Raw genomic sequence first — 16,187 nt, 5'->3', positions numbered from 1 at the left:
ATGCATTGTTTTTCTTATATATTTTTTTCTTATATATATATATATATATATATATATATATATATATCAGAAGATCTTTCAGCCTTTTATGTTTCAGTTATGGCCCCGCTGGGAAAACGGACCCTCTGGAACCAAGAAGACCTTAGTTGCAGGTCTAAAACGGGCCGAGAGCCGCACGGCAGCCAGGAAGACGAGAGGAGATGACGTCATTGAAATGACGTCATAGTTCCCAGTCGCTGCCATTGAAGATGATGATGATGATGGCGGCATCCCTCCTTCTTTTGTCCACGCTCGGGATGGATGTATCGTGACAAAGCCCCAGAACCGGAATCTGATCGGGTCGAGTTCCAGACACGAAACGGATTCGGAGTTCGGATGTGAGCGGAACGATGACGAGATGATGTGAAGTGTGGATGGTTGCGTGCCTGCGCGCGTGTGAGTGTGTGTGTGTGTGATGAGCAGGCGGCAGTGTATCGGTTCTGGTTCTGCTCAGAAAGGAGGAGGAGACACATCGGGGTGTCGGTGAGGCAGCACAGTCTTGTCATCATGGCGGCCAAGTCTGACGGCGTCCTGAAGATGAACAAGAGCGACGTGGCCTTCACTCCCCTGCAGAACTCCGAGCACTCCGGTTCGATCCAGGGGCTCCACCCGAGCGTCCAGCCCGACTGCAAGGGCACCGGGGACGCGGACTTCGCCAACGGGGAGTCGCGATGCTGCGGCCGCGGCGGCGGAGGAGGCGGCTCCAGGTCGACTTATGTGGGTCCGGGCCAGGAACCGCACCAGAACCCGGTGTGGGACTGCTTGTGGATCCTCACCGCCATGCTGGTGTACATGGCGGACGTGGGCACAGACGTGTGGCTGTCTGTGGACTACTACCTGCACCGGGACTACTGGTGGTTTGGCCTCACGCTCGTCTTCGTCGTGCTGGGCTCCTTCTCCGTGCAGCTCTTCAGCTTCCGGTGGTTTGTTCACGACTTCGGCCCGGAGGACGCGACGGAACACGCCGACGGTCCGCACGTGGACGGGAACAAGCTGCTGAGCGGAGACGTGAGCCCTCAGCACCACCCCGCCACCCCGCAGAGACAGGCGTCCACCGCCAGCAGGAACACCAACACCACCAGCACGACCAGCACCGCCGTGCCCGCCCGCACCCGGAAACCGTCCACCTCCTTCTCCTTCTGCGTGTGCTTCTCTCAGGCCCTCATCCACATCCTCCAACTGGGACAGATATGGAGGTAAGAGCTTGCTCGTCCTTTATGGATGTTTGCTCTCATCACCGTCAATAATAATCCATCCAACCTGCTCCGAGTGGCGCCGTCCACCTGTTGAAAAGTCTCCTATGCACCTTTTGTGCTGGACTTCAAAGTGACAATAGGAACCTTTTATAGGAACCCTTAATATGAACCTTTATAGGAACCTTTAGGAGCCGTTGTCATGTGACAGTCACGTGACTGCCCCAGGTTATGGCTTCCCTAAAATGGCAGCTTAGGGGAAGCTAGTTCATTTACAAACGCTTATTTTCCTCCATGAGAGCTAGCTTACTCTTACGTTATTGCTTCAATTCATAGAAAACAAGCTAGGAAAATATCAGTTCAAGTTCAAGTTATTTATTCTATGTGACCCACATCGCTGTGGTGTCGTTGTGTAAAACTAGTTTGATTATATCGATTGTGTTACCATAGCAGTTACCACAGTTACCATAGCAACACATATGCAGCCACAGTTTCCCCAAGCACCCCCATGCACCAGGTTTAAAACTTCTACATATATGATAGACCGGTATAGATCCATCTTTAACAGCAATAATGATAAATGATAAAAAAATGTAAATGTTTACATAAGATGGAAGTCATTTCTACAGCTTCAGCTGTCAGTACAGCTTCAGCTCAGATTCTGAACCATTCTGACATTCATTCAACGTTTCAGCATTTTTCCACAGCATTTCAGTCCAGCTTCAGCTTCCGAGCGGCTCCTATGTTCATTCAAATTTTCAAACTTTTTCAAAGCATTTCAATTTTGTTTCAGCTTTTTAGAATTCACTCGCAATGTCTACTGACATCGCATCACCTACTTGTTGTTATTATTATTATTTAATATGATTGTAATTATTATTAAACCTTGCAACTCTTGGAGCGTGGGCATTCAAACATATTTATCAAGACAGGAGGTGACCAAATAAGTAAGACAGTAAGATGGACATACTGGTTTGCAGGTTGCATTTTCATTTCATTAATAATGTAGTCTTAGTTTACTTAGGTGTGTACAATATATTGCGGCCCAATAAAAAAACTAATTGTGTGCTGCAAATGGCCCCCGGGTTGCACTTTGACACCTCTACAGTAACGTAACTCCACCAGGAAACCCCAACTGGAATGAATATTTCAGTGTGTGTGTGTGTGTGTGTGTGTGTGTGTGTATATCCATGACACTAACACAGGAAGAGAGTGTCTGCGGTACCTCTATAACTGCATACGTAGCATTAGCTAGCTACAGTATGTACACTGTCTATCTTCAAAAGTGTGATTCATCGATCATTTCTGCCAAATTGTATGCCGAAATTTTTTTAACAGTCCCACACTGTACTCCTTCATTTAGGAGTCTAGTTGTTGTTGTTTTTTCCCTCCCCTCTCCTACTGTTGTCCCCCTTCTTCACCCCATTCATCGCCCAATCATCCTGTCCTGTCACCCCTTGTGTCACTGCATAGTATGTTGTATATGTATGGACGGATGATTGCAATATTTGGCTTGTACTTCTGTATAAGTGACAAGAATAAAGGGCTTCATCATCATCATTTAGGTGATCTGAGCCTCTCGGCTAAAACCAAACCGAGAAACCTGCGAGTGATTTTTCACATGTCACTGAAACATCACTCTAGACCAGTGATTCCCAAAGTGTGGGCCGTGGTGGTACTGCAGATGGGCCATGAGAGGTCATTGCAAATATTTTTAAAATTATTTTGATTGTAAAATATTTATGGCATGATTTTAAAAAATATGTGTAGGCCTAAGTAATAACCTTTTGAGTGTTATTGACCTGTCACAATATTTTAGGAACCTTATACAGTTTATGATTGGAATGTACGTAGCTTTCTGGTCATCATGCCAGGGGGTCATTAAAGGAGGAGGACGTAGTATGTAGTGGCGGGAAAAAATGGAGCGCATTTGAGAAAAAAAAATAGAGAATTAATTCTGTCATGTGTGTACACCACAGATGAAAAGTCCCCTTGCTTCTGAACCATTCTGACGTTCATTCAACGTTTCAGCATTTTTCCACAGCATTTCAGTCCAGCTTCAGCTTCCGAGCAGCTTGTATGGTCATTCAAATTTTCAATTTTCAAGCCTTTTCAAAGCATTTCAATTTTGCTTCAGATTTTTAGAATTCACACGCAATGTCTACTGACATCGCATCATCTACTTGTTGTTATTATTATTACAGTAAAGTCTCGTTATATCGATATCGGTTATATCGAAGTACTGCTTATTACAATATTATTTTCATTTCCCGGCAAATTTCTAGTCTTTTATGATATAATTAGTTCCGTTAGTACGATACCCGGTTATTATGATAATCCGGTTACTACGATGCCCTTTTCATCTCCCGCCAGCCAATTTGGTCTGCTTATATCGATACAAAAGCAGCTTAAATCAATCTTTGCTTAAGGATTTCAATACCAAAAAAGAACACGGCGAATGGCTGCTTTCAGTCAACTTTATTTTTCACACTTCCACCACCAGAGCGCAGCACACACACCGATTCCCGCACTTCCTGGTTCACAGGTCATGCTCAACCCGCCCCACATAGCTGGCCAAACACATGCCTACAACAGAAGAACCAACTGACATAGCATACACACCTATTCCACCTATAGAACAATGTCGAGTGCATTATTGCCCACTTTTAATGCAGTTCGGCGCAGGATCGGATATATCGACAGTCCGGTTATATCAATATTTTTTCCGACTCCCGACAATATCGATATAACGAGACTTTACTGTATTTAATATGATTGTAATTATTATTAAACCTTGCAACTCTTGGAACGTGGGCATTCAAACATTTATCAAGACAGGAGGTGACTAAATAATCAAAGAGCATTCTTTCAGTTGCAACTGCCTCTTCACATGTGTGACGACCTGGCTCGTCTGCAGGTAGTCCAAAATGCTGCAGCAAGGTTCCTGACAAACACCAATGAGGGTTTAGAAACCTGAAAGAAAGACAATAACAATGAGAATGACTTTCTGTGTAAACATCCTCAATTCAACGTATTGTCATGATAATTCCTCTCTCCGTCCCGGGCCAGGTATCTCAATACCATCTACCTGGGCATTCGTAGTCGTCAGAGCGCTGAGACGGAGCGGTGGCGTTACTACTGGAGAATGATCTATGAGTTTGCAGACGTGAGCATGCTGCATCTGCTGGCCACCTTTCTGGAGAGCGCTCCTCAGCTGGTGCTGCAACTGTGCATCATCATACAGACTCACAAACTACAAGCTGTGCAAGGTACAACACACACACACACACACGCCTGTTATTGTTGTGTGGCCCCGCAGAGTATAATTCCTCGGAATTCCTCGGAATGGACAATCTCAACAAAGCATCCATGCTTTGGTGGCCCAGCCTCTGTGTAGACCAGATTTAGATCTTTTAGACTGAGGTTAGGTCTATACCTGGGGTGTCCACATCCTGTAAGGTCAAAGGTCAAAGGCCACTGGTGTATATAAATCTGCCAGGAAAGTACATGAAACAAAAAAACTCTTTTTTGCAAATTTTTGCATTTAATGAAACAATTTACGAATATGTCGGCTTTATTCTTGTGGATCATTTTTTATTTTTATCCCAAAACATTTGGACTTTTTTTCCCGTAATATTATAATGTTTTTCCCCAACAAAACAGCATTTATTTAGTGTTATAACATCAAATGTCTGAAGGGCTATATAGCTGTAAAGCCTTTTTGGGAAGCGCTGCTCTACACTAAACCATCATTTGATGCAGTCACAATCGGTATTTATCTTCTATGTGACACAAACATTAAAATGAAATCAAATATAAAATCAAATATATCAGTGGAAATACAAAGTACATACAAAGTCACCAGTTTGTTCGTATACTGTGACACGGAGCAACTCGGTGCCTTTGAGCTTTCTGACGTCACTGGGGGCCTGCTAGCTGGCCCCGTGATGCGAATCTGAAATCTGATTGCTAATAATATGTATGTGACATGGGCCAGCACTCCTGATTTTGAAGGCCCTGAGCACATGACATGGGCGGGGACAACAGAAATGTGTTCCGTTAATTTTGTGTCTCAGGTATGACAGCAGCAGCGTCCCTGGTCTCCTTGGCCTGGGCGCTGGCCTCCTACCAGAAGGCCCTGCGAGAGTCTCGGGACGACAAGAAGCCCATCAGCTACCTGGCTGTCATCATTCAGTTCTGCTGGCACTTCTTCACCATCGCGGCGCGGGTCATCACGTTTGCCTTGTTCGCGTCTGTGTTCCAACTCTACTTCGGCATCTTCATCGTGCTGCACTGGTGCATCATGACCTTCTGGATCGTCCACTGTGAGACCGACTTCTGCATCAGCAAGTGGGAGGAGATTGTGTTTGACATGGTGGTGGGCATCATCTACATCTTCTCCTGGTTCAATGTCAAGGAGGGACGCACAAGGTGAGCTTGATTGTTTTTCTTTGATTTGTAGAACCACACATGCAGACCTGCTTGTTTTGAATGCTGCATGGGGACGGAGCTGATGGGCGGAGGGGGTCAGCGTTATTTATTTATAATAAGTAGGGGAAATCTTTTGGCGGTTGAGCAAGGAGACCCGAGTTCGATTCCACCCTCGGTGTGGAGTTTGCATGTTCTCCCTGTGCATGTGTGGGTTTTCTCAGGGTACTCCGGTTTCATGCTAGGTTAATTGGCCACTCTAAATTGTCCATAGGTATGAATGTGAGTGTGAATGGTTGTTTGTCTATATGTGCCCTGTGATTGGCTGGCCACCAGTTTGGGGTGGACCCCGCCTCTCGCCCCAAGACAGCTAGGATAGGCTCCAGCACCTCCGCGACCCTCGCGAGGAAAAGCGGTAGAAAATGAATGAATGAAGGAATTTACTCTATCAATCCGCTTTTTATACCGCTTATCCTCACTACGATAAGGGTATGCTAGAGCCTATCCCAGCTGACTTTGGGCGAGAGGCGGGGTACACCCTGGACGGGTGATATTTACTCTCTATTAAAATAACATAGACCAGTCCAGGGTGTACCCCTCCAGCACCCCCGCGACCCTCGTGAGGAAAAGCGGTAGAAAATGAATGAGTGAATTTACTCTCTATCATCCACTTTCTATACCGCTTATTCTCATGTAAACGGATAACAATGCTGATATACTATGTACTAAGATTTGATGACTTTTAGTGTCAATGTGCATCACTGTTGTTCCATGCTAAATCCATGCTAAATGGCTAGTGCTAGCAAAACACCGGACTTCAGCCACGGTCATCACATTGACAGATCGTCAATAGCAGCTAGAAGTCCAATTTAGCTGGCAGTTCAATGTCAAAATCATTAAAGAGATGTAAAAATGTGAAAAGTACTGGTTAGTTGGGCCATTCTTATGCCAAGGTAGCATTGTATATGACAATAAAAACAATGCCTGCACTGCTCCAGTGTCTGGCAGGCTATGGAATCCGTATTAAGTCAAACACAGCGACAGTAGATACAAATAACTTTGGTCTTGCTACAAGAGCCAACTTTACCAATCTAAATACTCTTTTCTTTCTCCATTTCACATCAATATTTCTACCAGCTTCCACCGTCGGTGGAGTTTGCATGGGTTTTATCCGGGTACTCCGGTTTCCTCCCACATTCTAAAAACAAAAACACTCCAAATTGTCCATAGGTATGAATGTGAGTGGGGGGGGGTTAAATATAGAAACTTCCTCTGCTGCTAGCTAGGAACGTCCATGCTGTTTTACTAGTAGTTGTATGTGCCTCACGGCTTCCGTTTGTATTCAATACAAAATGTCAAATAATGATGGTGCATTCATGGCACCTAAGGAACAGCGTATGGCGGTGAAGTTGAACATTCATAAAACGACAATAGCATCGGATTTTACCGATACCCACAAACGAATGAATCTTGATTTCTCCCGTCAGTTGCATCCATACCCGGTGAATGAGCGCATCGATGTATCGATTAATAACGATTATTTTCCACACCCTTAGTGGGGGATGCAGGCTAGCGTGACCGACTGTTGTGTTTATGTTCCACGGTGGTGCAGGTGTCGTCTGTTCATCTACTACCTGGTGATACTGGTGGAGAACGCCGCTCTCAGCGCTTTGTGGTACATCTACCGCTCACCTCACCCCACTGACTCCTTTGCGGTTCCAGCGCTCTGCGTCATCTTCAGCAGCTTCCTCACCGGCGTGGTTTTCCTGCTCATGTACTACGCCTTTTTCCACCCCAACGGGCCACGATTCGGACACTCGCCAAGCTGCCAGCGCTTAGACCTGGACTCCACCGCGCAGTTCTCCACGTTGCCATCCGAGGGGGCCACCAACTCCCTGCGTTCCACCCTGGGGGGCGCCACCGCCACACTAGAGCGTGATGGGAAACACTCAGAAAGGGATGGGTGCATGCCGGTGTTTCAGGTGCGACACAACGTGCCGTCCACGCCGTCGTCTCGCGCACCACGCCTGGAGGAGACGGTCATCAAGATCGATCTTTGTAGGAACCGCTACCCGGCCTGGGAGCGCCACGTCCTGGATCGGAGTATACGTAAGGCCATCCTGGCTATAGACTGCTCCTTGACTCCACGGCTGCAGTATAAAGACGACGCTCTGGTACAGGAGAGGTTGGAGTATGAAACCACGTTATAGTATCCAGCAATAGAAGACCTTTCTACCGCTCTCATCTCCACATCCTCCGTGTCAACTCGGTGGTGGCCATCAAGGAGAATGCTGGCCTGCTCAATCATCTGACCATTCAACATCTCCTGTTTATTTTTGTAAGTCTCATCGGGGAAGCCCACAGCAACCCTAAGGCTGATGCGTTCAGGGTCAGAACATCCAAACATACCAACACATCCCTCCAGACAAGTATGACCTTTGACTGGAATGACACTTGAATCCCCCTTCATTGCACAGCGTGATGAATAAATCATCCCTGCGTCAGAAACGTCACCTGTGTCCACTCAGGTGACCTTCTGACGACCTCGTGTTCTTGGTGCCAAAAACATTCCTGGGAAATGTTGTCTCGCTTGTGGAGCTCCAGATGGCCTGGTAGTTCCCTCACACACGGAAGATCATTGCGGTCCGAAAAGCAAGAAGGTAAAGCAGCATTCGTGCGCTTGGAACCCATAAGAATCCATCCTGGTGTGCTGTGCATCTTTCGTAGTGGTTGTCATGTGACAGCTGCGTTGATGGATGATAATGATGCTATTTATAGCATCATTATTACTCCGTCTGCACCATCAATCACCTCAGACATGTCGATGGAGGATCATTGGAGTCCTTCGATACACGGCTGTTCGCAAACACAAACAGCCAATCAACGCACGATGTAGCGCACAAACACAAAAGGTAAGCAATGGATGATGTATATATAATATATAATAATATATAATAATGTGATGCAGGACCTGGATATGATATGTGATGAGTGAGGATGGTTCAATGTGACAAGGGCTCAGCCTACACAGCAAAAAGCAACAGATGAGATATATAGTGTGTGTGTGTGTGTGTGTGTGTGTTTGTATTTATTCCACCATAGGTGAAAAGGCGTATTAATAGTACAAACATTGCTCTTTTTCTCCAACTTTTGCTCCTTTTTTTAAAAAACATTTTTCTTAAATTATTTTGTACATTCTATTTTGGTATTACAGTATTATGATTTTTTTAATTTATTTATTTTATTTTTTTTAAAAAGCTTTTTTTCCTTTCTGTTGCCCCCCATTTCAACGTACTTTCCCTGTAATATTTTGACTTTATTCTCATAATCTACACAATGATTTACCAAAGATGCCAACTTTTTTTTTCTTATATTACAGCTTTAAAGAATAACATACTTTTTTTTAAACATTTCAACTTTGCGATACTGATGTTATTTTTTCATCATATTATTACGATATTACCATAAAAACGTTTTCTCATTCGATGACACCATTTTTCTTTTCAGAAATGACTGCTGATTCGTCCATGTTGCTGTTTTATTTACCGCTTCCTACATTCTTACAATAGAATAAAATAGAATAGACTTTGGACATCCCTGGTTTAAAGGTCTGAAACTGGTGGCTAGTGATGTGGGTCAGGTGTTTTGGTTTTTAAAATCCATCCAGGTTTTTCATTAAGAGGCTCACAAGAAGAAGGGAATAATCCACTTAGCTTAAAAATATTCTTTTTTACATACTTTAGTACTTTATTTCTTCTTACCTTTTATTTGCACTCTATCCGTCTCCAGGAACAGTTCTGATACTTTGTTGTAAAAGTCGCATTACCTTCTGGTGAGCTTGGATATATACCATATTTTCTGGACTATAAGTCGCTCCGGAGTATAAGTCGCACAAGGCTAAAAATGCATAATTAGGTAGAAAAAAACATACATAAGTCGCACTGGAGTATAAGTAGCATTTTTTACAGGTAATTTATTTTAACCACTTGACCAAAACGGACATTACGTCCTCTTGGAAGGCAAGTTGTAACAATAAAAGAATAGAGAACAGGCTGAATAGGTGTAAGATATGCTAACACAATGCTTATTCAACTACATGAAAAATAAACATAAACAGAAAAGGTGTTCAGTTTTTTAATTAATAAGTCGCTCTGGAGTATAAGTCGCAGGAACAGCCAACCTATGAAAAAAAGTGTGACTTATCGTCCGGAAAATACGGTACTCATCCTCCATCTTGGCGGTCAAATTCATTCATTCCTTCAGCAGAGTATAAACCTACAGTAGCTTGTTAGGTTTATGGTGTCCAATGTTAAAAACTATACAGAAAATACATTTTTAATACACTTTGATTGACATATATTCATACTTATTTTGTCATGAAAGCTCATTTTAAATCATGATTTTAGCATAAAATACTAGTTGAGCCCAAACAACAAACACATGGCGCTGCATAGGAAGCAGCTTCTTGTCTTCTCGTCCCCCAAAGATTGGCTCATTCCACTCATGACACCCCCGGAGACATAAACAGTTGCTTCCATCCAAGCCTTGTGGATCACAGGCAGGTTCTATGTGTCCCATGTGGTCTACACCGTAGCCACCATCAGTACTTGGAATGGATTCTTATGGGTTCAGGAAGGAAACGGTAGATATAAACAGACAGATATAAACAGATGAGAACTGACAAGGAAAGGAGTCAAGGATAAAGGACACAACCAAGCAACCATCTCCGCCAAATGGAACCAGTAGTAGTACTCTGACATGCAGCATTTTTGTACTTTTGGAGATGATCGAGGTACTTACAAGTCGTTGTGTCTGTGTGTAAAGTACTGTGCACGCGTCTTATGTCGCCATTGGATGTGTTTGTACTTCCTGCTTGACGAGGACACAAACAGACGCTAACAATGTTGACGCTTCCATCGATGCCACGTGACTCCGAACAACATTCCTCTCATTAGCCTTTCTTTTGGATTCTGTCGGAGAAGGTTTTTCCAAATGGTATTAAAAATAGTCGGTTACAACACCGGTTCTTAGCATCAAGGAGGTTGCCACGTCCCTTTAGGAAGTGAAACTTAAGCTGGTGTGCCTGGAAGGTGAAAGTAAAGTTGGTGTGAAAGAGAACAATTCATCTATTGTGTCATTTCCCATCAGCCGTATCTGGGAATGCCTTCCATTGGTAGATTCTGTCCGTAGTCAACAGTTTTAGTGGAATCAGAGTTCAAGACAATTTTTCCGACTTTTTCCATCTCAAAGAAAGCTGTTCAGATAAACAAATAAGAATGGTCGATGTGCACCAAGTACCTTAACCCTTTGGGCAAAACCAACAAAATTGGGCGTACATCAGGGAAGTGGTCCTAGAATAGAAACAACTTCAAATTTCCAAATTGATCACATGACAGATTGATATGATCGGACGGGAGATTGCTAGTCCAATCAGACTCCAAACCAAATCTCTGACCCCCTAGGTCCTGTCTAAGTGTTTCCCAGCTCTGATTGTGCTATGTGAGTGTGGAAGTCATACTCACGATGCACTGCGCTACGAGACTGCAGTACTACACAGAATCGGTTTAGTATTTTAGCTACTGTGAAAACGGAAAAGAGGTGGCCTGAGACTTTTGCACGGTAGATTTACATCTTAGATCTTACATATGGTCTGAGCAGAGTAAGTAAGCTTTTATTCTTATATACGGTGGAACCCACAGTGCTATACAGTACAGTACGTACTGAGCAGTACAATTACATGCTTGTTGTGGTAACTGCTGGAGTATACATCTCTGGAATATGCGATACATTCAACTGGAAAAACATCAGCAAAAAAACTCAACAGAACCAACTTTGGTCACGTCATGCACCCAAGTGGGTTAGCCCACAGGGTCCAATACCGGGGAACCAGGGTGGTCTGATTATGGGAATGAAAGGGGGGCGGCACTGCACAACAATCTGGCAATCTGAGGAAATGCAGGCCTGAATAGTCGAGATGAGATTGCTAGCCGTGCTTACAACCCAGATGGAAGTGTACTGCCACAAATGGCAGACAGATGGCAGCAAAGCAGCACATGACTAAATCATCATATTTACGCTTTTTAGTCATTATTTCTACATATGATTTAATTCATTTTTAATTGTTGAATACAATTTTGGTGGCCTGTTATTTCATGTTGCTGCAATGACTGATGTCATTTTCCATATTGATGCCGACCCTCTGAACGGAAGCTCCATGGATCTAGGAGCACCAAAAGCACATTAGATTACTTGTCCGTCACTACACTGGAATTCTATTTACAACCTTTGCACAAAGTAGTAGTTTTTTAATTTATTTATTGATTTTTAAATATAAGTACAATGCACTGTAATTCTTCTCAAAAGCACAACACAAAGCAACTGGATAATCAATCAATTAGACTGTTCATCTAAATAATTAGGAAATATGTCAGCATCTCCAACAATGTCCTGAAATCAGGTCAAGGATTATGGCCACAGCCTCTTCAAATATTAGCAGAATAAAGTCATAATATTATGAGGAAATAACTCGTTATTGGTCTAGTGGTTAGCGCGCAGACCTCACAGCTAGGAGACCCGGGTTCAATTCCACCCTCTGCCATCTCTGTGTGGAGTTTGCATGTTCTCCCTGTGCATGCGTGGGTTTTCTCCGGGTACTCCGGTTTCCTCCCACATTCCAAAAACATGCTAGGTTAATTGGCCGTTTTTAGGTATCAATGTGAGTGTGAATGGTTGTTTGTCTATATGTGCCCTGTGATTGGTGTACCCCGCCTCTCGCTCAAAGACAGCTGGGATAGGCTCCAGCACCCCCCCCCGCGACCCTCGTGAGGAAAAGCGGTAGAAAATGAATGAATGAATAAGATTTAAGTTGAAATATTCATTTCTAAAGTTATCTAGGTTGGGCCAAAAATGCTAATACTGTGAGAATTCAGTCAAAATATTATAGATTATCATATAGAGTCATAATATTGAAATATAATATAAGAAAATGTGGGAGTAAAACAAGAGTAGAAGTGGAAAAATGACAAAAAAAAGTGTAATTGAGGACGAAGACGATAGGATGCAAGGCCACATTATGCTGAGAACTTATATATACTGTACGTATATACATCTTTTTAACCCTTGCATATCAGCTTTGTGATATAGTTGAATAAGCCTTACATTAGGCTGAACTTCCCCCTTCCCATTTTGCTGTGTTTTTTCCAAGTATTTAAATTTTTTCATTTGCTGTGTTTTTTCCAAGTATTTAAATTTTTTCAAAAACAATTTTTTTTTCATAATATTCTGACTTTAATATTACAACTTCTGCACCCAAATTTTTTTTATCCTAATATTCCAACAAAAAAAACTCTAACTCTAATATTAAAATCATGTTGTTTTTCCTGATAATATTACAAATGTATTTGTGTACATTTTTTGGGGTATTTTTCCCATTTTGATTACCACTTTACACTCTTAATATTTTGACCTACTGAGGTTTTAAAAAGTCGATAAATAATATATATATATATGCTAATAAATAGATTTGTCACCCGTATCACAAAGCTGAGATGCAGGCTTTTTTCCTAGGAATATATATACAGTATGTGCTGGTGTACAAAATATGAAATATCACATTTGATATTTTGATAATTATACGGCCATGTATATGGAGATGGCGAAACAGTCCTGGTGTCACGGTACGCCATCATCAACGTGTACGTCCTTAAGGGCCGCTTTTCCCACTGAACAATGGCGGCACGTGTGCGTGGATGAATGTTCCACTGAAAAAGCCGATTAGGGATACAAATGTAGCGTTCCACTCTAAAAATAATCATGTCCATTATTCCAATCATTCAAATATGTGGAACATCTTAGCATATTTGACCTACAGGAGGGCTTTTAATACAACATGAAGAAAAGGATGATTTTGGAGGGGTGGATGGTGCGGAAGTGGTTTATCAGCGTGAATAAGATGGTCGGCTGAATGACCCCAGAGGTCGACTCCATAAGTGTAAATAAACATATGCAAAGTGTACATGTGAAAAAAAAAAAAAAGATCTCGTCCTGAGTTGTGACTGTGACGGGCGTCTTTGGATGCCATGATGATGTAACTATGAGCATATAAAACAATACATGTGCTGTATGTGGTGTATTTTTTCAAAAAAAATATAAAGATGGCATTGTGTGATGAAAGTGAAACAAATGTCCAAACATGTTTTCAAATGTGTTCAAAGGGATGAAAAAGATAATTGTAAAAAAATAAAAAATAATTTAAAAAAAAGAATCCGGTTATGAAGAGGATCAAAACATGTTTTTTTGTATATAAGGAATTTTTTGTACATTTTTATTTGAATTTAATGCAACACAAACTACCAAAATTCATTAAATAAAGTACACTGTGGTCCATTTTCTGCCCTGTTGTTGATGTAATCTTCCTTTGTTTCATTGTCTGTTTTACATTCCATGAGATGTCGAAGAGAAACGCGTGCTAATATCCAAACAGACATAATTGTACACGTGATTAACTTACTAAATTAATCAGATTAAAACACGCAAATGTTGTTGACTTGTCTGCACAGTCAATCACTGTTACTGTTAATCACCATCAACATTCACAATGGCGGTACCGGGTCTGCTTGGAGCAGGTGTCCGACTACAGTACACCTTAGCAAATGTCTCCCTACCAAGCCCCCGGCAGTGCAACAATGCATTATGGGAATTAGGAACAGAATTATAGCACCTGACTGCTGACAGCTAGCAGAGTACTTGGTTCTTAATGTTAGCAAGTTCACTTCCACGATGAATCTGATTCATATGGTACTATAAATAAATATGTACCAATATAAAACACCCACATGGTTGGTTCAATTCCTGATTTGAGCTCAAACTAGCAATTTCATCTTAGTTTCATTCTTACGTTTTAGCATATTTCCACAGCATTTCAGTCCAGCTTCAGCTTCCGAACAGTTGCTCATAATAAATTTTGATTTTCACACTTTTTCAAAGCGTTCATATTGGCTTCAGCTTTTCAGTATTCACATGCAACACCTGCTGCGATTGCACCATCTAGTTGACTTGGTGTTAATGTTGTATCTTTGGCCATTCATTCATGACCATTCATTTCCAATTGGAACATTTTCACAGAAAATATGAAATAACACTAATGGTGGGAATATTTGGAAAGGTCTGAATTGATGTTGGATTTGTTTGAATTGGTTAAGGAATGGCCCTGTGATTGGCTGGCGACCAGTCCAGGGTGTACCCCGCCTCTCACCCGAAGACAGCTGGGATAGGCTCCAGCACCCCCCGCGACCCTCGTGAGGAAAAGCGGTAGAAAATGAATGAATGAATGAATGGTTAAGGAATGTAGTCGTATCAGCAGACAAAAAATGAGGAAGAATAAGAAATTGATAAGAAATAAATAAATGAAAAATGGCTGATTGTGAATGCTTCACACAATGAAACACTTATTTTTTTAAATAAAAAACCCAAACTTTTATTAAAGTCCAAATTCAACATTTAAAAGTGCACTGCTTAGACCAGTGGTTCTCAACTCGTTTGGCTGCAAGACCCACTGCCCCCCACCAAAATGGCGGCCATTTTTCAACTTGAAGGTTTCAGATATAAAGGTCTTTCGATGTTCATAGAACCTCAAATATGCCTAATAAAGTATGCACACGAAATCCCTCCAGTTGAACAACACATCCTTAAAATAACACCTCTAAAGACATTTTTTGATAAATCATTTGTATGCAAAAATCTTTCATTAAAAAAAAGTATATACATGCAATATGAACAGCCCATCATTTCCATGGTACTTTAACCCCCCGACCCCTGAATTTAAAGGGGACCTATGATGCTTTTCCATGTTTGGGATGGCTTGCTGTGATGTCACAGAGTGCCGGGCTTGCAATTATTAGCGTTCTCGGCCTGCGCTTCCCTGCTCTGCTGCACTGTGAAGAATTCACCTTGTTAGCACAAAGTGGGACCAATCACATCAGAGAATAGGTGCAGATTATGGTAGCTCTAGAAAGCTCTGTGTGCTGGTTATTGTGTGTAGATGCCCTATAGGAGTCCACAACTCAATACAAAGGGTAAAAAAAAATGAGCACAATAGGTCCCCTTTAAGGTAATAAATTAGTATTAATTAAATATGTATTTGATCCCCTACCTACCAGCAAGCCTTGTGACTCCCACAGACTGATTTTTATTTTAGTCCTGTCCATTTAAGCATCCCTCGTTTTTTGCAGTTAACCTTTTTTCAGACCCAACTGTGATAAGTGAATTTCAATGATTAGTGATTCATACATGAAATTTTTTAGTTGTTTACAACCTTCTAGATAGATACTTTATTCATCTCCAAGAGAAATTCATTCATATTCATTCTAAATAAGGTTTTAAACATGATCATTACAGTAAATGTTATTTTATTACTATACTCTATTTCCACATTTTTTTAATGTTTAATGCGATTTGTCTTACTTTTTCGTCGGTCATTGAACGCACCACTGCACCGTTCTCGGATGCAAAGACGGATGTATTTGTATT

General features: G+C 42.0%; 1 protein-coding gene and 1 long non-coding RNA gene across 2 annotated transcripts; both read left to right on the top strand.

Annotated features, from left to right (window-relative positions):
• Positions 1-68: 68 nt before the first annotated feature.
• On the top strand, positions 69-8,019 carry xkr4 (XK related 4). Its single transcript, XM_058074280.2, has 4 exons — positions 69-1,235; positions 4,302-4,501; positions 5,309-5,663; positions 7,273-8,019. Exons 1-4 carry the CDS (start codon positions 547-549, stop codon positions 7,868-7,870), a joined length of 1,842 nt encoding a protein of 613 aa, XP_057930263.2. The 5' UTR covers positions 69-546; the 3' UTR covers positions 7,871-8,019.
• A 10-nt stretch (positions 8,020-8,029) lies between these two features.
• LOC144901295 (uncharacterized) lies at positions 8,030-12,195 on the top strand. Its single transcript, XR_013629470.1, has 2 exons — positions 8,030-8,572; positions 9,168-12,195. It is a non-coding gene; the product is annotated as an uncharacterized LOC144901295 (long non-coding RNA).
• The last annotated feature ends 3,992 nt before the right edge of the window (positions 12,196-16,187 follow it).

Source organism: Doryrhamphus excisus, linkage group LG11 (genome assembly GCF_037039965.1).
Source record: "Doryrhamphus excisus strain RoL-2023G ecotype Guam linkage group LG11, RoL_Dexc_Guam_v1.1, whole genome shotgun sequence".
Lineage (NCBI taxonomy): Eukaryota > Metazoa > Chordata > Actinopteri > Syngnathiformes > Syngnathidae > Doryrhamphus > Doryrhamphus excisus.
Note: the sequence above shows the minus strand (reverse complement) of the source record. Positions and strands in the feature narration are given on the sequence as shown.